The sequence below is a fragment of the Pan paniscus genome, chromosome 23, assembly GCF_029289425.2.
Source record: "Pan paniscus chromosome 23, NHGRI_mPanPan1-v2.0_pri, whole genome shotgun sequence".
Lineage (NCBI taxonomy): Eukaryota > Metazoa > Chordata > Mammalia > Primates > Hominidae > Pan > Pan paniscus.
Window position 1 is genome coordinate 30,937,842 of NC_085927.1, and position 24,383 is coordinate 30,962,224.

Genomic DNA, 24,383 nt, shown 5'->3' on the forward strand with positions numbered 1-24,383 from the left:
CTCTATCTCCTGACCTCGTGATCCGCCTGCCTTGGCCTCCCAAAGTGCTGGGATTACAGGAGTGAGCCACCGCACCCGGCTTTTTTTTTTTTTTGAGACAGTCTTGCTCTGTTGCCCAGGCTGGAGTGCAGTGGTGCCATCACAGCTCATTGCGACTTTGACCTCACCTTGCAGGCTCAAGCAATCATTTCATCTCAGCTGGAAATGCAGACTGGGTCTCGCTCACTCTGTTGCCCAGGCTAGTCTCAAACTCCCGGGCTTAAGTGACCCTCCCATCTCAGCCTCCTGGGTAGCTGGCACTACAGGCATGCACCAGCACGCCCAGCTAAAATTTTTTTTGTAGAGACAGGGTCTCTCTATGATGCTCAGGCAGGTCTTGAGTTCCTGGGCTCAAGTGATCCTCCCACCCTGGTCACCCAAAGGGCTGGGATTACAGGTCTGTGCCACCATGCCCGGCCCAGCCTGCCCTCCTGACCTGACAGTTGAGGCCCTACTGGAGACTGCAGCAGGGCATCCAGGCTGTGAAACCCCACCCACCAGCTCTGCCTCAGTTGCCCATGTGCCCTGGCAAGCCAGTGGCTCTCACAGAGCCTCAGGTTCTCTTCCATAAAACAGGGCTGTGATGAAGATTCTCTCAAGATAGTCCTCCCTGTGGCTACCATGTCCAGGAGCCCAGCACCAGTTCAAGGCTAAGGCCATCCCTGCATCTCACCTCCCCTTCCTCTCACATACACACTACATCTGCCTCACCTCTCATAAAGAACATCTGGGCTGGGCACGGTGGCTCATGCCTGTAATCCCACCATTTTGGGAGGCCAAAGTGGCAGGATCACAAGGTCAGGAGATCGAAATCATCCTGGCCAACATGATGAAACCCCGTCTCTATTAAAAATACAAAAATTAGCTGGGCGTGGTGGTGCATGCCTGTAATCCCAGCTACTCAGGAGGCTGAGGCAGGAGAATCACTTGAACGAGGGAGTCGGAGGTTGCAGTGAGCCGAAATCGTGCCACTGCATGCCAGCCTGGTGACAGAGCAAAACTCTGTCTCAAAAATAAAATAAAATAAAGGGCCATGCGCGGTGGCTCACGCCTGTAATCCCAGCACTTTGTGAGGCCGAGGCGGGCAGATCACAAGGTCAGGAGATCGAGACCATCCTGGTTAACATGGTGAAACCCCATCTCTACTGAAAATACAAAAAAATTAGCCAGGCGTGGTGGCGGGCGCCTGTAGTCCCAGCTACTTGAGAGGCTGAGGCAGGAGAATGGCGTGAACTCAGGAGGCGGAGCTTGCAGTGAGCAGAGATTGCGCCACTGCACTCCAGCCTGGGCAACAGAGCGAGACTCCATCTCAAAAAAAAAAAAAAAAAAAAAAAAAAAAAAAAGAACATCTGCAGCCATAATTCCCGATGTTCTTGTTACTTGACACTGCCTAAAGGCATGTTCTGTGGGTTCTGGGGAAACTGATTTGAAAAACTTGAGTGTTGTAAAGGAGGGCCATAAGCTGAGTGAACACAGCAGTTGTGAGAGGTCCCAGGTGCTTCCTGGGGACAGGGAGACACGACAGACCAAGAAGCAAAGGGGCCTCTGATGTGACTTCAATATCAAGGTCTTGTCGGGCACAGTGGCTCATGCCTGTAATCGCAGCACTTTAAGAGGCCGAGGCGAGTGGATCACTTGAGGTCAGAAGTTCAAGACCATCCTGGCCAACATACTGAAACCCTGTCTCTACTAAAAAGTACAAAAAATTAGCTGGGCATGGTGGCTCAAGCCTGTAATCCCAGCTACTTGGGAGGCTGAGGCAGGAGAATCTCTTGAATGTGGAAGGTAGAGGTTGCAATGAGCCAAGATTGCGCCACTGCACTCCAGCCTGGCGACAGAGTGAGGCCCCATCTCAAAAAAAAAAAAAAAAATCAATGTCTCGATGCAGACTGCCAGGTATCAGGTGTCCATCCATGTCTCCCAAAAGCCACTTGGCACCAGGAGCAGACAGGAAGGGCAAAGAGGAGCCAGACTGAAGCAGGGCTTCTTAGCTCCCAAGCCACACAGGTGGCCACCAGTCAGAGAGGCTGTGTGTGTGTGTGTGTGTGTGTGTGTGTGTGTATTTCTTTAGTTCAGTGTGTGTATGTATGTTTCTTCTGCAGCTCAGTGTATGTGTGTATTCCTTCAGCTCAGTGTGTGTGTGTGTGTGTGTATGTTTCTTCTGCAGCTCTGTGTGTGTGTGTGTGTGTGTGTGTGTGTGTGTGTGTTTCTTCTGCAGCTCAGGATGCCTCCAACATTTCTGCTGAAGCCTCACCCTCACCCTCACTCCTGGCCCATCCTGAGGCCTCTACCTAAGATGCCAATGAGTAGCCCAGACACTGGGGCTCCAGCGTTTGTCACCAGGTGGTACCTGGATGTGGGAGGTAGACAGGCCAGATGGCCAGTTTGGGCAGTGCCCCTCATGCCTATCTGGCCCTGGGTCCCTATGCCACCTTGCTGGGGAGGGTCTTTTCGCTTACACCTCCTCTGAGCCGACTCTGCCCAGTAACACAAATGTGTATCAGGTACATCCTTTCCCCAAAAGGTGGATGACCAGCTGGGTGATCAGGGCTGTTAGGGGGCTGAAGGGTCCTGGGGAGTCCAGGTCTAGCCAAGTTGAGGCCTATCCTGCTGCATTTTCCAGCCACCTGACCCAAATACACCACCTGAACCCACGACCAGGTATGCCCACACCCCATGGGTGGCCTTAACACACACACCCTGCCCCTTTCTCCAAGTACAGGAGCAGCAGCCCAGACTTCCCTCAGGGCACCGCGGCCTGCTTGGGACTGCACAGTGCCTGGGAGGGTGCCTGGGGAGGGTCACAAGGGACTTGGTGCTAGAAGCAGGAAAAGTGTAGGAACCGGAAAAGCCCCCGTGCATCCTGGAAGGGACATGGGCCAGTTTGAGCAGGGGTGTGGGAGTCCAGCCCTGGCCTTGCCAGGTGGAGAGGCGCCTGGACCAGACATCCCGCGGCACGAGGCGGGGGAACATGCCAAGAGGCGGAAGGGGCACGCGGAGACCCCCAGGGGGCGCCGGAAGGGGCGCGCCGGGCGGTCGGCGGCGGCCGTTGGCGAGCTGAGGCCTGCCAGGCGAAGTCTGGAGACCAGCCGGGCCGCGGCCGCAATGGCCAAGGACTCGCCCAGCCCCTTGGGCGCGTCGCCCAAGAAGCCGGGCTGGTCCAGCCCGGCGGCGGCAGTGCTGGAGAACCAGAGGCGGGAGCTGGAGAAGCTACGGGGGGAGCTGGAGGCGGAGCGGGCAGGCTGGCGGGCGGAACGGCGGCGCTTCGCTGCCCGGGAGCGCCAGCTGCGTGAGGAGGCCGAGCGGGAGCGGCGGCAGCTGGCTGACCATCTGCGCTCCAAGTGGGAGGCACAGCGCAGCCGGGAGTTGCGGCAGCTGCAAGAGGAGATGCAGCGGGAACGTGAGGCCGAGATCCGGCAGCTGCTGCGCTGGAAGGAGGCCGAGCAGCGGCAGCTGCAGCAGCTGCTGCACAGGGAGCGCGATGGCGTGGTGCGCCAAGCCCGGGAGCTGCAGCGTCAGCTGGCCGAGGAGCTGGTGAACCGCGGCCACTGTAGCCGCCCGGGGGCGTCCGAGGTTTCCGCGGCGCAGTGCCGCTGTCGCCTACAGGAAGTGTTGGCGCAGCTTCGCTGGCAGACAGACGGCGAGCAGGCGGCACGCATCCGCTATCTGCAGGCGGCGCTGGAGGTGGAGCGCCAGCTCTTCCTCAAGTACATCCTGGCGCACTTCCGCGGGCACCCGGCTTTGTCGGGATCACCGGACCCCCAAGCTGTGCATTCCTTGGAAGAACCGCTGCCCCAGACCTCCAGCGGCTCTTGCCACGCCCCCAAACCCGCCTGTCAACTCGGATCTCCAGACAGCCTGAGTGCTGAAGTCGGTGTGCGCTCCCGCTCGCTAGACCTGGTGTCCTCTGCGTGCTCCAGCTCCCCAGACGGCCTGCTCTCCACGCACGCCAGCTCCCTTGATTGCTTCGCACCTGCGTGTTCCCGCTCGCTTGACAGCACCCGGAGCCTCCCCAAGGCCTCCAAATCCGAGGAGCGGCCCTCCTCACCAGACACCTCCACCCCTGGCTCCCGGAGGCTCTCGCCGCCACCATCGCCACTCCCGCCGCCACCACCACCATCAGCCCACAGGAAACTCAGCAACCCCCAGGGAGGAGAAGGCTCTGAGAGCCAGCCCTGCGAAGTCCTGACTCCCTCACCCCCTGGCCTGGGCCACCAAGAGCTGATAAAGCTGGACTGGCTGCTGGCCAAGGCGTTGTGGGTGCTGGCGCGCCGTTGTTATACCCTGCAAGAGGAGAACAAGCAGCTGCGGCGTGCAGGCTGCCCCTACCAGGCAGACGAGAAGGTGAAGCGGCTCAAGGTAAAGCGCGCGGAGCTGACCGAGCTCGCGTGGCGCCTAGCTGACCGCGCCCGCAAGCTGCAGGAGACCAACCTCCGGGCCGTGAGCGCGCCTATACCCGGCGAGAGTTGCGCCGGCCTGGAGCTATGCCAAGTCTTTGCCCGCCAGCGCGCTCGGGACCTGTCGGAGCAGGCGAGCGCGCCGCTGGCCAAGGACAAGCAGATCGAAGAGCTGCGGCAGGAGTGCCACCTCCTGCAGGCGCGTGTCGCCTCGGGTCCCTGCAGCGACCTGCATACTGGAAGGGGCGGCCCCTGCACCCAGTGGCTCAACGTCAGAGACTTAGACCGCCTGCAGCGCGAGTCCCAGCGGGAAGTGCTGCGCCTGCAGAGGCAGCTGATGCTTCAGCAGGGCAACGGTGGCGCTTGGCCCGAGGCGGGCGGCCAGAGCGCAACCTGCGAGGAGGTGCGACGGCAGATGCTGGCGCTGGAGCACGAGCTGGACCAGCGGCGGGGCGAGTGCCAGGAGCTGGGCGCGCAGGCGGCCCCGGCGCGGCGACGTGGCCAGGAGGCCGAGACACAGCTGCAGGCGGCGCTGCTCAAAAACGCCTGGCTGGCGGAGGAGAATGGGCGGCTGCAGGCCAAGACCGACTGGGTGCGGAAGGTGGAGGCTGAGAATAGCGAAGTGCGCGGCCACCTGGGCCGCGCGTGTCAAGAGCGCGATGCCTCCGGCTTGATCGCCGAACAGCTGCTGCAGCAGGCGGCGCGCGGGCAGGACAGGCAGCAGCAGCTGCAACGCGACCCGCAGAAGGCCCTGTGTGACCTCCATGCTTCCTGGAAGGAGATACAGGCGCCCCAGTGTCGGCCTGGTCACCCTCCTGAACAGCCCTGGGAGACCAGTCAAATGCCGGAGTCCCAAGTTAAAGGTAGCAGAAGGCCCAAGTTCCAGGCACGGCCTGAAGACTACGCAGTGTCACAGCCCAACAGAGACATACAGGAGAAAAGGGAAGCCTCCCTCGAGGAGAGCCCAGTTGCCCTTGGGGAGTCAGCCAGTGTCCCCCAAGTTTCAGAGACAGTCCCTGCCAGCCAACCTCTGTCCAAGAAAACCAGCTCCCAGTCAAACTCCTCCTCTGAGGGGTCGATGTGGGCCACCGTGCCGTCCTCCCCTACTCTGGACAGGGACACAGCCAGTGAGGTGGATGACCTGGAGCCTGACAGCGTGTCCCTGGCCCTGGAAATGGGGGGCTCGGCGGCTCCTGCTGCCCCCAAGCTCAAGATCTTCATGGCTCAGTATAACTACAACCCATTTGAGGGGCCCAATGATCACCCTGAGGGTGAGCTGCCCCTCACAGCTGGGGACTACATATATATCTTCGGGGACATGGATGAGGATGGCTTCTATGAGGGGGAGCTTGAGGATGGCCGGCGGGGGCTGGTGCCCTCCAACTTCGTGCAGCAGATTCCGGACAGCTACATCCCAGGCTGCCTGCCTGCCAAATCCCCTGATCTTGGCCCCAATCAACTCCCAGCGGGGCAGGATGAAGCTCTGGAGGAAGACAGCTTATTATCTGGGAAAGCCCAGGGAGTGGTGGACAGAGGGCTGTGCCAGATGGTCAGGGTGGGCTCCAAGACAGAAGTAGCAACAGAGATCCTGGATACCAAGATGGAAGCCTGCCAGCTGGGCTTGCTGCAGAGCATGGGGAAGCAGAGCCTCTCCAGACCCCTTCTGGGGACCAAAGGGGTGCTCTGTATGGCTCCCATGCAGCTACACCTGCAGAATGTCACAGCCACATCAGCCAACATCACCTGGGTCTACAGCAGCCACCGCCACCCCCATGTGGTATATCTTGATGACCGAGAGCATGCCCTGACCCCAGCGGGCGTGAGCTGCTACACCTTCCAGGGCCTGTGCCCCGGCACGCACTACCGGGCGCGGGTGGAGGTGCGGCTGCCATGGGACTTGCTGCAGGTGTATTGGGGAACTATGTCCTCCACCGTCACCTTCGACACACTCTTGGCAGGACCTCCCCACCCACCGCTGGATGTGCTGGTGGAGCGCCATGCCTCGCCAGGTGTCCTGGTGGTCAGCTGGCTCCCTGTGACCATTGACTCAGCTGGGTCCTCCAATGGAGTCCAGGTCACCGGTTATGCTGTGTATGCAGATGGGCTTAAGGTTTGTGAGGTCGCCAATGCCACTGCTGGGAGCACCCTATTGGAATTCTCCCAGCTACAAGTGCCCCTCATGTGGCAGAAGGTCTCAGTGAGAACCATGTCACTCTGTGGTGAGTCCCTGGATTCAGTGCCGGCTCAGATCCCCGAGGACTTCTTCATGTGTCACCGATGGCCAGAGACTCCACCCTTTAGCTACACTTGTGGCGACCCATCCACCTACAGAGTCACCTTCCCCGTCTGCCCCCAGAAGCTGGCACTGGCTCCTCTGAGTGCCAAGGCCAGCCCCCACAACCCTGGAAGCTGCGGGGAGCCCCAGGCCAAGTTCCTAGAAGCATTCTTTGAAGAACCCCCAAGGAGGCAATCCCCAGTGTCCAACCTGGGCTCGGAAGGAGAATGTCCGAGTTCAGGGGCTGGCAGCCAAGCCCAGGAGCTTGCAGAGGCCTGGGAGGGCTGTAGAAAGGACCTGCTCTTTCAGAAGAGTCCCCAGAACCACAGGCCACCTTCGGTCAGTGAGCAGCCTGGGGAGAAGGAAAATTGCTACCAGCACATGGGCACCAGCAAAAGCCCTGCTCCAGGATTCATCCATCTACGCACCGAGTGTGGGCCCAGGAAAGAACCGTGTCAGGAAAAGCCTGCCCTTGAGAGGGTACTTCGGCAAAAGCAAGATGCCCAAGGGTTCACACCTCCCCAGCTGGGCGCCAGCCAACAGTATGCATCTGACTTCCATAACATTTTGAAGGAGGAGCAGGAGGCACTGTGCTTGGATCTGTGGGGCACAGAGAGGCGAGAGGAGAGGAGGGAGCCTGAGCCCCACAGCAGGCAAGGACAAGCTCTGGGGGTCAAGAGAGGGTGCCAGCTCCATGAGCCCAGCTCGGCACTGTGTCCAGCTCCATCCGCCAAAGTCATCAAGATGCCCAGGGGTGGCCCCCAACAGCTGGGGACGGGGACCAACACTCCAGCCAGGGTCTTTGTGGCCCTCTCTGATTACAACCCCCTGGTGATGTCTGCCAACCTCAAGGCTGCAGAGGAGGAGCTGGTCTTCCAGAAAAGGCAGTTGCTAAGAGTGTGGGGCTCTCAGGACACCCATGATTTCTACCTCAGCGCGTGCAACAGGCAAGTGGGCAATATCCCTGGGCGCCTAGTGGCTGAGATGGAGGTGGGGACAGAGCAGACTGATAGGAGGTGGCGTTCTCCGGCCCAAGGGCACCTGCCTTCTGTGGCCCACCTCGAGGACTTTCAGGGGCTCACCATCCCCCAGGGTTCCACCCTGGTGCTCCAGGGGAACTCCAAGAGACTCCCACTGTGGACTCCAAAGATCATGATAGCAGCTCTGGACTATGATCCTGGGGATGGGCAAATGGGGGGCCAGGGGAAGGGCAGGCTGGCGCTGAGGGCAGGAGACGTGGTCATGGTTTACGGGCCCATGGATGACCAAGGATTCTATTATGGAGAGTTGGGCGGCCACAGGGGCCTGGTTCCTGCCCACCTGCTGGATCACATGTCCCTCCATGGACACTGAGCAAGCATCCTTGCCCAGGTAGTGGCCTCTGGCTGCTCACACCCTGCCAGAGGAGAAGCAAGCGTTCAGACCCTCACACCAGCACCCCTCCTCACCACCATAAGTAGCATGTGCTCCAAGTGCCACTGTGTTAAACTGATGGTAGTCCTTAAGCGTCCCCTAGGCTCTGAAAGTAGCAGGACTTAAGCCTGAGTTATTTGCAAAAGCAAACACAACAAGCCAACCCCTGAGAGTCTGAGAAGCCATTTCAAAGTTGCTGATAACTATGGCAGGTATACGGAGAAGCGCCTTTTTCTGTGGCCAATGTGTGTTTTCTCTGGGAGGTTAAGGGTATCTGTCCATTGCCTTATACGAAAGTCTCAAGAAAAGTCTACATCTTAAAAAAAAAAAAAAAGCAATCTGAATGTTATTTTTGGGATGTGAGGGTGATCTGGCTGCGACATGTGTCACCCCATTGATCATCAGGGTTGATTCGGCTGATCTGGCTGACTAGGCGGGTATCCCCTTCCTCCCTCACCACTCCATGTGCGTCCCTCCAGAAGCTGTGCACTCAATGGAAGAGGATGACCATCCCCGATAGAGGACGATCGGTCTTCAGTCAAGAGGATAAGAGTAGCTGCGCTCCCCTGCTAGAGCCACCAAACGAGCTCTCAGAATGTTATTTTTCTGTCTTATGTCCAACCCCTCATTAAAATGTTCATAGAAAAAACATATTTTAGAAGTTGAAGCACAACCAAGGAAACATGAGCCTGGCTTTCCTCCCTCTCGCTTCTGCGCATTGGGTCCGCAAGGGCTACAGAAATGTTTTCCTGGCTGAGGAAGGGAGGGTGCACCCTTCTGCTTTTTGTTTCCTGGCTGCAGTCTATTCCCAGAACACATTCCATCACATGGTTCCCAGAACCCAGATTGTGCGGTGGCCACGTCATCATTGGCTGGGGCTCACAATCACAGCAGCAGAGGCCTCCCTAAACCTCCCTGTCCTCTAGCCCCACCCGCTGTCCCCTGCTCCTCATGCCCCCATGCTGTGTCCCCTGGCCTCACTTCCGTTGCCATGTTTTCATAATCCTCTCAGGCTCTCGGCAGCAGCGCTGCCCACAGTAGGACCAGATCATATAAGGAAAATACTGCAGGCTCATCTTGGGGCTGCACTGGGGACCTGAGAACACCTTATCCTACTGTACCTGCTGCACCTCATCTGACACCAGCTTCTCTGCTTTGCCCAAGGTCCCTAGGCCCTGAATGCTTACTTTTTAAGGTCAGCCTGGCTCAGGATATGCTAGTTTGGCTGCAGAGGGTCCTACTAAGAGCCAGGACTGAGGAGCAAGGCCCAAAAAACTCCTCTGGGCCACATCTTCCCCGAGGGCATCCCCGCAGGGAGGCCATGTGCTGCTGAGCCCTTTGCTAGGAGTGGGTAGTCAGTGTCTCCCAGATGACGATCTTGCTTCATTCAGATAGCTTTCGTAGCTCACTGCTTTTCTGAGTCACTTCCTGTGAGGGATCACCTCGGGATGGCATTTCTTTTCCTTTTTTTTTTTTTTCTTTGGAGACAGAGTCTCGCACTGTCACCCAGGCTGGAGTGCAATGGCACAATCTCGGCTCACCGCAACCTCCGTCTCCTGGGTTCACACAATTATCCTGCCCTAGCCTCCCGAGTAGCTGGGATTACAGGTGCACACCACTACACCTGGCTAATTTTTTGTATTTTTAGTAGAGACAGTGTTTCACTATGTTGGCCAGACTAGTCTCAAACTCCTGACCTCATGATCCGCCCGCCTCAGCCTCCCAAAGTGCTGGGATTACAGGCGTGAGCCACTGCGTCCGGCCTTCTTTTCCGTTTTTTTTGTTTTTGTTTTTTTTTTGAGATGGAGTCTTGCTCTGTTGCCCAGGCTGGAGTGCAGTGGTGCAATGTCAGTTCACTGCAAACTCTGCCTCCCGGGTTCACGCCATTCTCCTGCATCAGCCTCCTGAGTAGCTGGGACTACAGGCGCCCGCCACCACGCCTGGCTACTTTTTTGTATTTTTAGTAGAGACGGGGTTTCACTGTGTTAGCTAGGATGGTCTCAATCTCCTGACCTCATGATCCGCCCGCCTCAGCCTCCCAAAGTGCTGGGATTACAAGCATGAGCCACCGCGCCCGGCCCTTTCCTTTTTTTGAGACAGAGTCTTGGTCTGTTGCCCAGGCTGGAGGGCAGTGGCACAATCACAGCTCACTGTAGTCTTGAGCTTCAGGGCTCAAATGATTCTCTCACCTCAGCCTCCCAAGTAGCTGGGACTACAGATGTGCACCACCACACCTGGCTAATTTGGTGTGTGTGTAGAAGCAGGGGTCTCACTGTGTTGCCCAGGCTGGTCTCAAACTCCTGGGCTCAAGGAATCCGTCTGCCTCAACCTCCCAAAGTGCTGGGATTACAGGCCTGAGCCACCACACCTGATGCCTGGCTAATTTTTAAATGTTTTGGTAGAGATGGGGTCCCACTATGTTGCCCAGGCTGGTCTGGAACTCCTGCGCTCAAGTGATTCTCCTGCCTTGGCCTCCCGAAGTGCTGGGATTACAGGCCTGAGCCACTGCACACAGAGGGCATTTCTTTATTTGCCCCATTTTGCAGAAGAGCTTTCTGAGGCTCAGAGAGGCCCCTCATCTAAGGTCACATCATGGCTCAAAGTCACCTCCTCCATAGACTCCCCAGGCTGCCCCTCTGGGAGGGCGGGAATGAGGGGTGGTCTTTATCCTTCTCTCCTTCTCTTTGATACCCTTTTGTTTCCCCACGTCCAACAACACTGTCAGAGGAAAGACACTTCCAGAATACCCAGGTAAAAAAAAAAGAGACAATAAGGAAAGGACACTGCCTTCTCCGGTGTCATCAGAAATGACTGCAAGAGGCCGGGCGTGGTGGCTCACGCCTGTAATCCCAGCACTTTGGGAGGCCAAGGTGGGCAGATCACGAGGTCAGGAGATCGAGACCATCCTGGCTAACATGGTGAAACCCCATCTCTACTAAAAATACAAAAAAATTAGCTGGGCGTGGTGGCGGGCGCCTGTAGTCCCAGCTACTCAGGAGGCTGAGGGGCGCCTGTAGTCCCAGCTACTCGGGAGGCTGAGGCAGAAGAATAGCATGAACCCGGGAGGCGGAGCTTGCAGTGAGCCGATCGCGCCACTGCACTCCAGCCTGGATGACACAGTGAGACTCCGTCTCAAAAAAAAAAAAAAAAAAGACAAGGTCTCACTCTGTCACCCAGGCTACAGTATGGAGTACAGTGGCCCAACCACAGCTCACTGCTCACTGCGGCCTTGACTTCCTGGGCTGTTGATCCTCCCACCTAAACCTCCCAAGTAGCTGGGACTGTAGGCATGAGCCAACATGCCTGACTAATTTTTGTATTTTCCGTAGAGACAGGGTTTCGTTCAAGCCGCTGCACCTGATCGTGTGTTTTGGGCAACTCTGGGAGCAGTGGCACAGGAAAGAAGAAAGGGACTGGGGACAGGTGCCAACCCATCAGCTGGTGTGGACCTCCTCCCCCTGGGACGGTTACAAGTCCTGGGAGGAGGACCTCATGCTGCCGCCAGGGGGCAGCCTAGGTGCACTTAAGGGTCATTCTCCAGGGACTGCACACCTGGCAGAGCTGCCTGGGCCACACCTGCCTGCCCAGTGTAAGGGGGAATAGGAAATACTGTATCTTTTTGACCAAGCAGGCCTGGAATCCACACCCCACCCGACCAGCCCCATTCTCTCCCTCCCTTCTCCCCAGAGCACCCTAGGCAGCCCACCCCCCACATAACCGAGAGGGGCTGTCCTTCCAGGGGAGCAGGGACCAGTGTCAGGCCCGGTCATTCTGACACCCACCCACAGAAAGATCTCCTTCTTCACCCCTCTGGCAGCCCTGCTCCCCTAAATCCTCAACTTCAGAGGCCATGGGCAGTTTTAAAGAAGCATAAGGCTGGAGAGGCAGGGCCACAGAGCCACTGGGCTCCAGAACCCAGTCACTGGATCCAAATGCCAGCCTGCTCACAGACAGCTGCAAGGCCTCTCTGAGCCTCATTTTCCCAGACTGTGGCAGAACTGGTTTTGTTTTGAGCAGGTCAGGCGTGCAGAACACTTGGCCTGGTGTCAGGACCCCGAGAAAGACCCAGACAGCTGATGAGAAGGGGGGCGTCATGGCTTGTGCCTGCAATCCCAGCTACGGCGGAGGCAGAGGGGGGAGGATCACTTGAGACCAGGAGTTCGAGACAAGCCTAGGCAACATGGTGAGAGTCTGTCTCTACAAAAAAAATTTAAAATAGGCCGGGCGCGGTGGCTCACGCCTGTAATCCCGGCACTTTGGGAGGCCGAGGCGGGTGGATCACGAAGTCAGGAGATTGAGACCATCCTGGCCAACATGGTGAAACCCCGTCTCTACTAAAAATACAAAAAATTAGCGGGGTGTGGTGGCACGCACCTATACTCCCAGCTACTCAGGAGGCTGAGGCAGGAGAATTGCTTGAACCCGGGAAGCAGAGGTTGCAGTGAGCTGAGATTGCACCACTGCACTCCAGCCTGGGCAACAGAGCGAGACTGTGTCTCAAAAAAAAAAAGAAAAAAGAAAAAAAAAGAAAGCTGATGAGGGCACAGGTCGGGGGTGGGGGCAAGGGAGCACAGTTCTAAGCCCCAGCTTGGCTCCCCGTGCAGAGCCCTGAGAATCTGGAGACTTTCAGCAGAAGGGAAGGCCGCACAGGTCTAGCAAGTTGGCAGGCTGCTGGGGGGTAGGGGTGGGCTGGGAAGGAGGTGGATGCCTGGCTGTGGCCTGCACCAGGCCCCTTCCCTGACTGACTGCACGACCTGGAGGCCCAAAACCTGTCCAGTCCAGACCTGCCCAGGAGGGGAACGAGGGGGGATGGGCAGCCCAGCCGGCCCGAAGGCAGAGGAGCCTAACGAGTGGGCGAAGGGGCGGTGTCCGGAGAGTTCTGGTGCAAGGGTCACTAAGCCTGTCCAGGCCCCATCCACCCCTGCCCAGGCGCCTCTGGCCCATCTGCCCCCTCCACCTCTAGCTGACCTGCCCCCTCTCCCTCACTGCGGCTATGGATTTTGAAAGGATGAGGCTAACTGATCAATTTCAGAGTCATTGTAAAAAATCTGGAGAAGATTTCACAAGAACACGATATGAAAGAAATGACTTTTTAAAAGCTCGGAGATATCTCTGCAGCCTATTTTAATCTCATTCCACCTTCTGGTCACACCCTACTCTCCCTGTCTCACTACTGGGGTAGTTGAATTTGGAGGCTGGGTGGGGTGTGCAGGAGGTCAGGTGTTCCACTGAGGCGGAACAAGATGGGCCAACTCTAGTCTTGTGAAACAAAGCACATTGCCAGGTGGAGCTGGCTCCAGGAACCTAGGCACAGAGGGTTCCACACATGGTGGCATTGCTGACACCGCAGCCGGCCGCACAGGTCCTGCCAGCCTCCAGGCTCAGCCCCACCTGTCCCTGTCTTCGGTGCTGGGTGGGGTCTATAATGGGTTGTTCCCCCAGGCTGGAATGCTCTGTTTGGAAGATCTCCTAAACATCCCCCGCCCACAGGGCCCATCCACCCTCCCCATAAAGCCCTAGCCCTCACTATCTATATCTGATATCCACAGGCTTCTGTGCCGTCTTTTTGCCCTTTCACGGGGTCCCTAGAAGCCCCAGTAAATCCTCCTGTCACTGACGGCCTGGCTGGTTGTACCTACCTTGGTGGAACTCCAGGATCTGGGCCTCAGTCTTAGGGTTGCCACGGTGCACAGCCTCTTGGTCAGGGTGCTTTGGGTCGAAGGTGCCCTCCTGAGGGCAAAGTACCTTCCTGCCCAGCCTGAGAATGGAGTGGGGGCTGAATGTGAACCCTGGCCCACTCACTTCTCCGTTGAGAGACCTCAGGCCGTTCCTTTGTTTTTTGACTTTCAGCCTCAATTTCCTCTTCCCTAAAATTGGCCTTCCAGCTGCCCTGTGCCTACAGCCAGCTCACTCCCAGGTATCCTTTGAAAGCACCCTCCACCACCTCCTGCAGGCAGCCTTCCCCATTCTCCCCTCCCTTACAGGATTTAGCTACCCCTCCCACGTGCTCGGACAGCCCTTAGGCATAATCCCAAAACGCACCCAGGAATTACTCATTCATCCTGCTACCTCTCCCTTCAGACTGTCTTACTCCACCCTGCACCCTGAATGCAGGTACCTGGACCTGGCATGGACCAGGCAACGGGATTTGTGGATTAACCCATTTCCAACTTAGGAAAGGCACCAACCAGCTCGTGAATGAGAAGCACTAGACTGAGGCTCTCAGCGGCCATAGTTCCCCTGGAAAACTGACCTTTCCTGAGCTCACATATTGCTCAGCACAGCATACCCAGCTAGTTTAATTATTTCCCCCTTTTACATAGGGAATAACTCAGATTTGGAGAGGGGTGTGGTCATTTAGCAGGTTGGGGGCAGAGCTGGGGGCCTGAACCCAGGTGTGTCCCTTTGACCAATGCCCTTATCTATAGGATTCCTTCCCCCACCCTGGGGCAGGGCCTGGGTCTAGGGAGGAGGCCAGAGGGAGAGATAGGAATTCAAATTGGTGGTGCTGGTGGTGGGGGAAGGCGAGGCCCTGGGAGTGGCCAGCACTCAGGGCTTGGGCAACAGGGTGCTCTGCAGAGCCACTGGGTGGGGGGAACAGCAGGGGCAGGCACAGACCTGCTGAGTCAGAGACGCCGCAGGGACTCCAGGGGGAGGTGTTTGGCAGATGGCTGTGGGCTGGGGCCTGGCAAAAGCACCACAGGGTGATGGGTCAAGGAGTAGAACTGGGTGCTGAGGCCCTAGCCAGGACCAGGGGATGTAAGAAGGAGGAGGCCTTGGAGAGGGCAGGGGGCAACGTTTTCCAGAAGGAGGGAGTGGTCAGTCTCCACAAGGTCAGGCGAGATAAGCGCTACTGCACCCAGCCTCCCTCATGACTGTGACCAGAGGCTGTTGCCCCAGCTCAGGGGCTTCCTAGCATCTTGGCCATGAGGGATATGGGTAGCCCCCCCCACCCCCTGCCATCTGAGGCCCTGCTGGGCCCTGGTGATGGAGGAAGGCTCCCCAAAGAAAACTAGGGAGAGAAGAGTTTGCAAATTCCATGCCATTAGGCCTTGGTCCACTCCCATCCTCTTTTTATTATTATTATTATTATTATTATTTTATTATTTTTTTTTTTTTTGAGACGGAGTTTCGCTCTTGTTGCCCAGGCTGCAGTGCAATGGTGTGATCTCAGCTCACTGCAACCTCTGCCTCCCAGGTTTGAGAGATTCTCCCAGGTCAGCCTCCCAAGCAGCTGGGATTACAGGCGCCTGCCACCACGCCCGAATAATTTTTGTACTTCTGTAGAGACAGAGTTTCACCATGTTGGCCAGGCTGGTCTCGAACTCCTGACCTCGAGTGATCTGCCTGCCTCGGCCTCCTAAAGTGCTGGGATTACAGGCGTGAGCCACCACGCCAGGCCCTCTTTTTATTTTAGACACAGGGTTTCACTCTGTTGCCCAGGTTGGAGTACAGTGGTGCTATCATAGCTCACTTCAGCCTCAACCTCTCCAGGCTCAAGCAATCCTCCCACCTCAGCCTCCCAAGTAGCTGGGACTACAGGTGCCACCACCACGCCTGGCTAATTTTTTTAAAAGTTTTTTGTAGAAACAGGGTCTTGCTATGTTGCCTAGGCTGTTCTGGACCTCCTGACTCTGTCTCCCAAAGTGTTGGGATTACAGGTGTGAGTTCATTGCACACAACCCATCCCTTTCACTACAGGAGGCAAGCCAGAGCCCCAAAGAGGTTCTTGGTGCCTCAAGAACCCTGTTCCTCAGCCCAGATTGAGGAGGGGATGTGTTTTCTCCACTCCTGCCCCACCTCCAAACTGCTAGAGAGGAACCTCAGCAGGGAAATGAAGCATTGCTTCACCTTGCCTCTACCTCTGGCCCTGGGGTACCCTCTCTGTCCACTTGACCCCCACTCCTCCAACCACTGAGGCTGTGCTGACCTTCTGCCTGCTCCATCCTGTAACTACCTCACATTCACACAACCCAATGAAGCAGATATGGCTCTGAGTTCCATTTCACAGGTATGAAAACTGAGGTCCATAGAAGTCAGTTCTAGGGCATCTGGCCTAGTGGCACAGCCAGGACTTTTTTTTTTTTTTTTGAGACCAAGTCTCGCTTTGTCACCACACTGGAGTGTAGTGGCACGATCTCAGCACACTGCAACCTCTGCCTCCCGGGTTCAAGTGATTCTTCTGCCTCAGCCTCCCGAGTAGCTGGGATTACAGGTACGCGCCACTGTGCCCGCCTCGGCCTCTGAAAGTGGTAGGATCATAGGCGTGAGCCACTGAGCTCGGCATTTTTTTTTTAATTTAATTTTTGGACTTTTTTTTTGGAGACTGAGTCTCTGTCACCCAGGCTGGAGTGCAATGGTGCAATCTTGGCTCACCGCAACCTCTGCCTCCCAGTTTCAAGTGATTCTCTTGCCTCAGCCTCCTGAGTAGCTGGGATTACAGGCATGTGCCACCACGCCAGGCTAATTTTGTATATATATGTATATATATATATATATATTTTTTTTTTTTTTTTTTTTTGAGACGGAGTCTCGCTGTGTCTCCCAGGTTGGAGTGCAGTGGCGCGATCTCGGCTCACTGCAAGCTCCGCCTCCCAGGTTCATGCCATTCTCCTGCCTCAGCCTCCCAAGTAGCTGGGACTACAGGCGCCCGCCAACACGCCCAGCTAATTTTTTGTATTTTTAGTAGAAACGGGGTTTCACCGTGTTATATATGTATATTTTTTTTTTAGTAGAGATGGGGTTTCACCATATTGGTCAGGCTGGTCTCCAACTCCCGAACTCAGGTGACCCGCCCACCTCGGCCTCCTAAAGTGCTGGGATTACAGGCGTGAGCCACCGCGCCCGGCCGGATTTGGTTCCTGGTTCGACTATCTCCCCATGGGTTTCACCGAGAAACAGCCCTGCTGGCCCTTGTCTCCACCTATCACAGAAGAACAACTGGGTCCCCTCCTTTACCCATCCTGGGGCCACTGTATCCTACACACAGACCCCAGAAAACAGACCCTGCCAGTCTAATGGTGGAGACAACTCTGAGATCAAATGGCACGTGGCAGATTGATCAGGAGCAGGAGACCCAGGACCTGGGAGAGACAGAGCACTGAATTCACAAACTACCCCAAGCAGAGGGCAAGCAAAGCTCCCTAAGAAAGTGGAGCCAGGCCAGACACGGTGGCTCACGTCTATAACCCCAACACTTTGGGAAGCCGAGGCCGGTGGATCATGAGGTCAAGAGTTCAGGACCAGCCTGGCCAAGATGGTGAAACCGTGTCTCTACTGAAAATACAAAAATTAGGCCGAGCACAGTGGCTCACGCCTGTAATCTCAGCACTTTGGGAGGCCAAGGCACGCGGATCACGAGGTCAGGAGATTGAGACCATCCTGGCTAACACGGTGAAACCCCGTCTCTACTAAAAATACAAAAAATTAGCCGGGCATGGTGGCGGACACCTGTAGTCCCAGCTACTCGGGAGGCTGAGGCAGGAGAATGGCGTGAACCTGAGAGGTGGAGCTTGCAGTGAGCCGAGATTGCGCCACTGCACTCCAGCCTGGGTGACAGAGCAAGACTCCATCTCAAAAAAAAAAAAAAAAAAAACCAAAAATTAGCTTCGCATGGTGGTAGGTACCTGTAATCCAGCTACTGAGGAGGTTGAGGCAGAGAATCACTTGAACCCGGGAGGCAGAGGTTGCAGTGAGCCGAGATGGCACCACTGCACTCCAGCCTGGGCGACAGAGCGAGACTCTGTCTCAAAAAAAAAAAAAATAGCTGGGCATAGTGCTGCACACCTGTAGTCCCAACTGCTTGGGAGACTGAGGCAGGAGGATCCCTTGAGCCTGTGAGTTTGAGGCTGCAGTGAGTTATGATTGCACCACTGCACTCCAGCCTGGATGACAGAGTGAGACCCTGTCTCTAAAAAACAGATAAAAATACAAATAAAAAAGAAAGAGCATGGCCAGGTGTGGTGGCTCAAGCCTGTAATCCCAGCGCTTTGGGAGGCCGAGGCTGGTGGATCATGAAGTCAGGAGTTTAGGACCAGTCTGGCCAAGATGGTGAAACCCTGTCTCTACTAAAAACACAAAAATGAGCCGGGTGTGGTGGTGGGCGCCTGTAATCTCAGCTACTCGGGAGGCTGAGGCAGAGAATTGCTTGAACCCAGGAGGCAGAGGTTGCAATGAGCCAAGATTGCGCCATTGCACTCCAGCCTGGGGGCGACAGAGTGAGAAGCTGTCTCGAAAAAAAAGAAAAAGAGGCCAGGCGTGGTGGCTCAAGCCTGTAATCCCAGCACTTTGGAAGGCCGAGGCGGGCGGATCACAAGGTCAGGAGATCAAGACCATCCTGGCTAACAGGGTGAAACCCCGTCTCTACTAAAAATACAAAAAATTAGCCAGGCGTGGTGGCGGGCGCCTGTAGTCCCAGCTACTCGGGAGGCTGAGGTAGGAGAATGGCATGAACCCGGGAGGCGGAGCTGGCAGTGAGCTGAAATCGCGCCACTGCACTCCAGCCTGGGGGACAGAGCGAGACTCCAAAAAACAAGTGGCCGGGCGCGGTGGCTCACGCCTGTAATCCCAGTACTTTGGGAGGCCAAGGGGAGTTGATCCGGAGGTCAAGAGATTGAGACCATCCTGGCCAACCAATATGGTGAAACCCCGTCTCTACTAAAAATACACAAATTAGCTGGGCGTAGTGGTACACACCTGTAGTCCCAGCTACTCAGGAGGCTGAGACAGGAGAATTACTTGAACTCAGGAGGCGGAGGTTGCTGTGAGCCAAGATGGTGCCAGTGCACTCCAGCCTGGGTGACAAAGCGAGACTCTGTCTCAAAAAAAAAAAGAGCAGCCAGAGAAAACCACACTAGGAGTGACCTTAGAGCAGGCACTGAAGAACAGCAAGGTATGGCAGGCAGAGGGCATGGCAAGGGCACGGCCCCTTCCCTGGCTCCTCAGACCAGGGAAGTCAGTTCCCCTCTTATGACCAGACAAAGCAGCCTGCACCTTTTTGCCCAGCCCCAGCACCCTTGTGAGTATTCTGTCATCTTCTCCTTAGTCTGTGGGCTTCTGAGGCCAGGGAACACATCTGTGCTGTTCACTAGCCCAGTGCCCACCTCATCATTGCTGTCAGCACCTGTTGGTTGAATGACAGTTCCATGAGTGGCCTCCCTTGGGCTCAAGGTGCCTGGCTCTGCTAGGGGTGAAGGAGTGGTGACTTGACAGGGAGCTGTGTGGTGAGGAGCGGGGCACCCATCACAGGCCTGGCCTTTGCTATAGGGAATATGCTTGCTGGGGATGCATTCTTCAGATGGTGTTCCTAAGAGGGTGAACTGAGCTCATGTCAGTCTGAGGGGCTGGAGTCTGAGGTTAGCTACGGACCTTGGGCAGGTGACTTAACCTCTCTAACCTTGGTTTTCTACTGGGTCTTGCCCTGTCATCATGGCTAGGCTGCAGTGATGCAATCTCAGCTCACTGCAGCCTTGACCTCCTGAGCTCAAGCTATTCTCCCACCTCACCCTCCTGAGTAGCTGGGACTTCAAGCACTCACCACCATGGGCCTGGCTTTTTTCTTTTTTGTATTTGTAGAGACAGGGTTTCGCCATGTTGCCCAGGCTGGTCTGTAACTCCAGGGCTCAGCTGACCCACCCACCTCAGCCTTCCAAAGTGCTAGGATTACAGGCATGAGCCACCAGCCCTGGCCTCATTCATTTGACTTTCATTTTCATTATTATTATTATTTTTTTTAGACTCAGGGTCTCACTCAGTCTCCCAGGCTGGAGTGCAGTGGTGTGACCTTGGCTTACTGCAGCGTCAAATTCCTGGGCTCAAATGATCCTCCTGTCTTAGCTTCTGAGTAGCTGGGACTATAGGTGCATGCCACCATGCCCGGCTAATTTTTTTTTTTTTTTTGAGGCCACGTCTGGCTGTTGCCCAGCTATGGTACAATGGCGCAAGTATAGCTCACTGCAACCTCGAATTCTTGGGCTCAAGCAATCCTCCCACCTCAGCCTCCCAAGTAGCTAGTACTATAGACGAGTGCCACCATGCCCGGCTAATTTTAAAAATTTTTTGTAGAGATGAGATGTCACTGTGTTGCCCAGGCTGGTATCAAACTCCTGGACTCAAGCAATCCTCCCGCCTTGGCTTCCCAGAGTGCTGGGATTATAGGCGCCAGCTACCATGAGTGGTCTCATTTGACTTTTTTTTTTTTTTTTGAGACAGAGTCTTGCTCTGTAGCCCAGGCTGGAGTGCAGTTGCATGATCTCACCTCACTGTTACCTCTGTCTCCTGGGTTCAAGCAATTCTCCTGCCTCGGCTTCCCAAATAGCTGGGATTACAGGCGTGCATTACCACACCCAGCTATTTTTTTTTTTTTTTTTGTATTTTTAGTGGAGACAGGATTTCACATGTTGGCCAGGCTGGTCTCGAACTCCTGACCTCAGGTGATCCTCCTGCCTCAGTCTCCCAAAGTGCTGGGATTACAGGCGCGAACCACTGTGCCCGACTTCATTTGACTTTTTTTTTTTTTTTGAGATGGAGTCTTGCTCTGTTGCCCAGGCTGGAGTGCAATGGCGCAATCTTGGCTCACTGCAACCTCTCCCTCCCGGGTTCAAGTGATTCTCCTGCCTCAGCTTCCCGAGTAGCTGGAATTACAGGTGCCTGCCACCACGTCTGGCTAATTTTTGTACTTTTAGTAGAGATGGGGTTTCACCATGCTGGCCAGGCTGGTCTCGAACTCCCAACCTCAGGTGATCTACCCGCCTTGGCCTCCTAAAGTGCTGGGATTACAGGCGTGAGCCACTGCACCTGGCCCCTCATTTGACTTTTAATTGAGAACCTACTTGGTGCCATGTATAAGCTGGATACAAGAGTGAACAAGACCAAGCCTTCCTGCCCTCATGCCAACTGCTCAGCAGTATTTCAGGACTGTATCAGGGTGATTAGCCTGGGATCACAGGAGACTTCCTACAAGAGATGATGTCTGAACTGAGTTGTTCACCAGGCACAGGTGGGAGAAGGGAGAAGGCTGGCCTGGACAGGAGGAGCCCTGGTGTGAATGCCCAGAGATGGCAGGGGAAATCATGGCGTATATAAGGTGTCTTGAGCTTGGGATATGGGAAGGTGAGAAGTGATATTGTATGGGACATACTTTTTTTTTTTTTTTTTTTGAGACGGAGTCTCGCTGTCACCCAGGCTGGAGTGCAGTGGCACGATCTCAGCTCACTGCAGGCTCCGCCTCCTGGGGTTCACGCCATTCTCCTGCCTCAGACTCCCGAGTAGCTGGGACTACAGGCGCCCGCCACCGCGCCCGGCTAATTTTTTGTATTTTTAGTAGAGACGGGGTTTCACCGTGTTAGCCAGGATGGTCTTGATCTGCTGACCTCGTGATCCGCCCGCCTCGGCCTCCCAAAGGGCTGGGATTACAGGTGTGAGCCACTGCGCCCGGCCGGGACATACTTATACTAAAGCATTATTGGTTGTTTATCCAAAATTCAAATTTGGGCATACTGTTAAATGCTAAATCTAGCTGTCATAGTAAGAAGCTGAAATTTACTGTTTGGGGGTATTTTGTATATTTGTTTTCTTTCTGTTTTTATTGAAAACAGGTAATGGTAAAATAACAGACCCTTCCTACATGACACAACAATCATAGTCACTGTACCAGGGCTCACCAGAGCCTGAGTTCTGTGCTCTGCCTGCTCAACCTCATGTCATTCAAGCCTCCCAAGGGGGTGGTGCCCTGATTCCCAAATGGATGAGGAAAGCAGATCATAGTGGTTAGATCTTGGACTAGACACACGGAGAATCCGGAGGGAATGAGGACACAAAATGAACCCATTTCTGGCGGGTCTTCCCATCCCTGCTAATCTGTAGTTTTTATATTTCCATATTACCTTCCGCCCAGATCTAGCTTTACTGGGTCGCTGCCAGGGAGAACAAATTTTTGAAATCTGCTATTTTATTTCTATTAATTAATTAATTAATTACTTTAAGACGAGGTCTCGCGCTGTTGTCCAGCCTGGGGTGCAGTGGCATGATCTCAACTCACTGCAACGTCTGCCTCCCTAGTTCAAGTGATTCTCCCACCTCAGACTCCCGAGTAGCTGGGATTATCTGTATGTGACACCATGCCTGGCTAATATTTTAGTAGAGACAGGGTTTCTTCATGATCACCAGGCTGGTCTCAAACTCCTGGCCTCAAGTGATCCACCTGCCTCGGCCTCCCAAAGTGCTGGGATTACAGGTGTGAGCCACTGTGCCCAGCCTAAAAATATTTTTTAATAGCACCACACTGTAGGCTGGGTGCGGTGGCTCACACCTGTAATCCCAGCACTTAGGGAGGCTGAGGCGGGTGGATCACTTGAGGTCAGGAGTTCAAGACCAGCCTGGCCAACATGGTGAAACCCCGTCTCTACGAAAAATACAAAAATTAGCCAGGCATGGTGGCAGATACCTGTAATCCCAGCTACTTAGGAGGCCGAGGCAGGAGAATTGCTTGAACCCGGGAGGTGGAGGTTGCAGTGAGCAAAGATTGTGCCATTGCACTCTAGCCTGGGTGACAGGAGCAAGACTCCATCTCAAAAAAAAAGAAAACAAAGAAAAAAGAAAACAAAAAGCACCACACTGTAAATAAACTGAACAACCATGGTTAACGAAGTGTGAATAAATTACAGAAGCTCCATACTCTGGAACATTTGTCAGCTCTTAAAGAATGAATTATGATCCTTTTGTAGTTCATAAGCATGATGATTATGTGTTCACACACGTTCCCATGTAAGATGTGCCACCTTCAAATCTTTTTTTTTTTTTTTTTTTTTTTTTGAGAGGGAGTCTTGCTCCGTCACCCAGGCTGGAGTGCAGTGGCGTGATCTTGGCTCACTGCAAGCTCCGCCTCCCGGGTTCATGCCACTCCCCTGCCTCAGCCTCCTGAGTAGCTGGGACTGCAGGCACCCGCCACCACGCCCGGCTAATTTTTTCGTATTTTCAGTAGAGATGGGGTTTCACTGTGTTAGCCAGGATGGTCTCAATCTCCTGAACTCGTGATCCGCCCGCCTTGGCCTCCCAAAGTGCTGGGATTACAGGCGTGAGCCACCGCGCCCGGCCGCCACCTTCAAATCTTGTTACGACATAGGCACATTACCCGTCTGACATGAAAAAAAAAAAAAGAATGAATTATGGAAATGAACTAGAAAAATGTCTATGATTTCAAAATAGTAGGATCTTTTTTGTAAGGTGAGTAGATACATATTGATGTCAGAGAAGAGAGTTAAACTGTTAATGTTACTTCAGAAAGGACTGATTAGGGTGGAGGAGGAGGGAGAATTTAACTTTAAAAAATTGCTGGGCATGGGCTGCGCACGGTGGCCCACGCCTGTAATCCCAGCACTTTGGGAGGCCGAGGTGGGCAGATCACGAGGTCAATAGATCGAGACAACCCTGGCAACATGGTGAAACCCCATCTCTACTAAAACTACAAAAATTAGCTTGGTGTGGCGGTGCTCACTTGTAATCCCAGCTACTTGGGAGGCCGAGGCAGGAGAATCGCTTGAACCCAGGAGCTGGAGGTTACAATGAACGGAGATCGCGCCTCTGCACTCCAGCCTGGGTGACAGCGCGAGACTCCATCTGCATTAAAAAAAAAAAAAAATTACCAGGCATGGTGTCTCATGCTTGTAATCCCAGCACTTTGGGAGGCTGACGTGGGAGAATTGCTTGAGTCTGGGAGTTTGAGATCAGCCTGGGCAGCATAGTGAGACCCTGTCTCTACAGAAAATAAAAAATTAGCCGGGTGTGGTGGTGCATGCCTGTAGTCCCAGCTGGGAGAATCACTTGAGCCTAGGAAGTGGAGGCTGCAGTGGGCCATAATCACGCCACTGTGCTCCAGCCTGGGCAACAGAGCTAGACTCTGTCTCAAAAATAAATAATAAAATAAAAATAAAATGTGCTTCAGCATCTCTAAAATTGTTCCGATTAGAAATGTTACTTTCATAAAATAAAAATAACACACACGCTAAAGTATACATGTGTAGAAAAAAAATTCCCAACTTCCAGAGAGAACCTCCGTAAATATTTTTGATTTATTTTCTTCAGTTGCTTTTCCATATATCAATATTTTTGGATGCATTTAAAAAATACAATTAAAAAGAAAATTTTTTTTTTGAGGCGGAATCTCGCTCTGTCGCCCAGGCTGGAGTGCAGTGACGTGATCTTGGCTCACTGCAAGCTCCGCCTCCCAGGTTTTCACGCCATTCTCCTGCCTCAGCCTCCTG

At 54.7% G+C, this 24,383-nt stretch overlaps 1 protein-coding gene, 2 non-coding genes and 1 pseudogene across 5 annotated transcripts; 2 read left to right on the forward strand and 2 right to left on the reverse strand.

The window, feature by feature from the left end:
* The first annotated feature begins 2,658 nt into the window (after nt 1-2,658).
* LOC117977433 (RIMS-binding protein 3A) lies at nt 2,659-13,646 on the forward strand. Of its 3 annotated transcripts, none has more exons than XM_055105835.2 (2): nt 3,045-7,658; nt 8,604-13,646. In XM_055105835.2, the coding sequence occupies exons 1-2, from the start codon at nt 3,145-3,147 to the stop codon at nt 8,629-8,631; spliced, it is 4,542 nt and encodes a 1,513-aa protein (XP_054961810.2). In that variant the 5' UTR covers nt 3,045-3,144; the 3' UTR covers nt 8,632-13,646. The 3 variants fall into 3 exon arrangements, with proteins under 3 accessions (XP_034804638.4, XP_054961810.2, XP_054961811.2); XM_055105836.2 differs by having other exon boundaries at nt 3,059-7,658; nt 8,530-13,646; XM_034948747.4 differs by having other exon boundaries at nt 2,659-13,646.
* On the reverse strand, nt 8,917-8,999 carry LOC117977526 (small Cajal body-specific RNA 18). The gene has a single exon (XR_004668707.1). It is a non-coding gene; the product is annotated as a small Cajal body-specific RNA 18 (non-coding RNA).
* LOC117977527 (small Cajal body-specific RNA 17) lies at nt 9,085-9,227 on the reverse strand. Its single transcript, XR_004668708.2, has one exon. It is a non-coding gene; the product is annotated as a small Cajal body-specific RNA 17 (non-coding RNA).
* A 9,189-nt stretch (nt 13,647-22,835) lies between the features above and the next one.
* Nucleotides 22,836-22,918, forward strand: LOC112438775 (small nucleolar RNA U13; annotated as a pseudogene).
* The last annotated feature ends 1,465 nt before the right edge of the window (nt 22,919-24,383 follow it).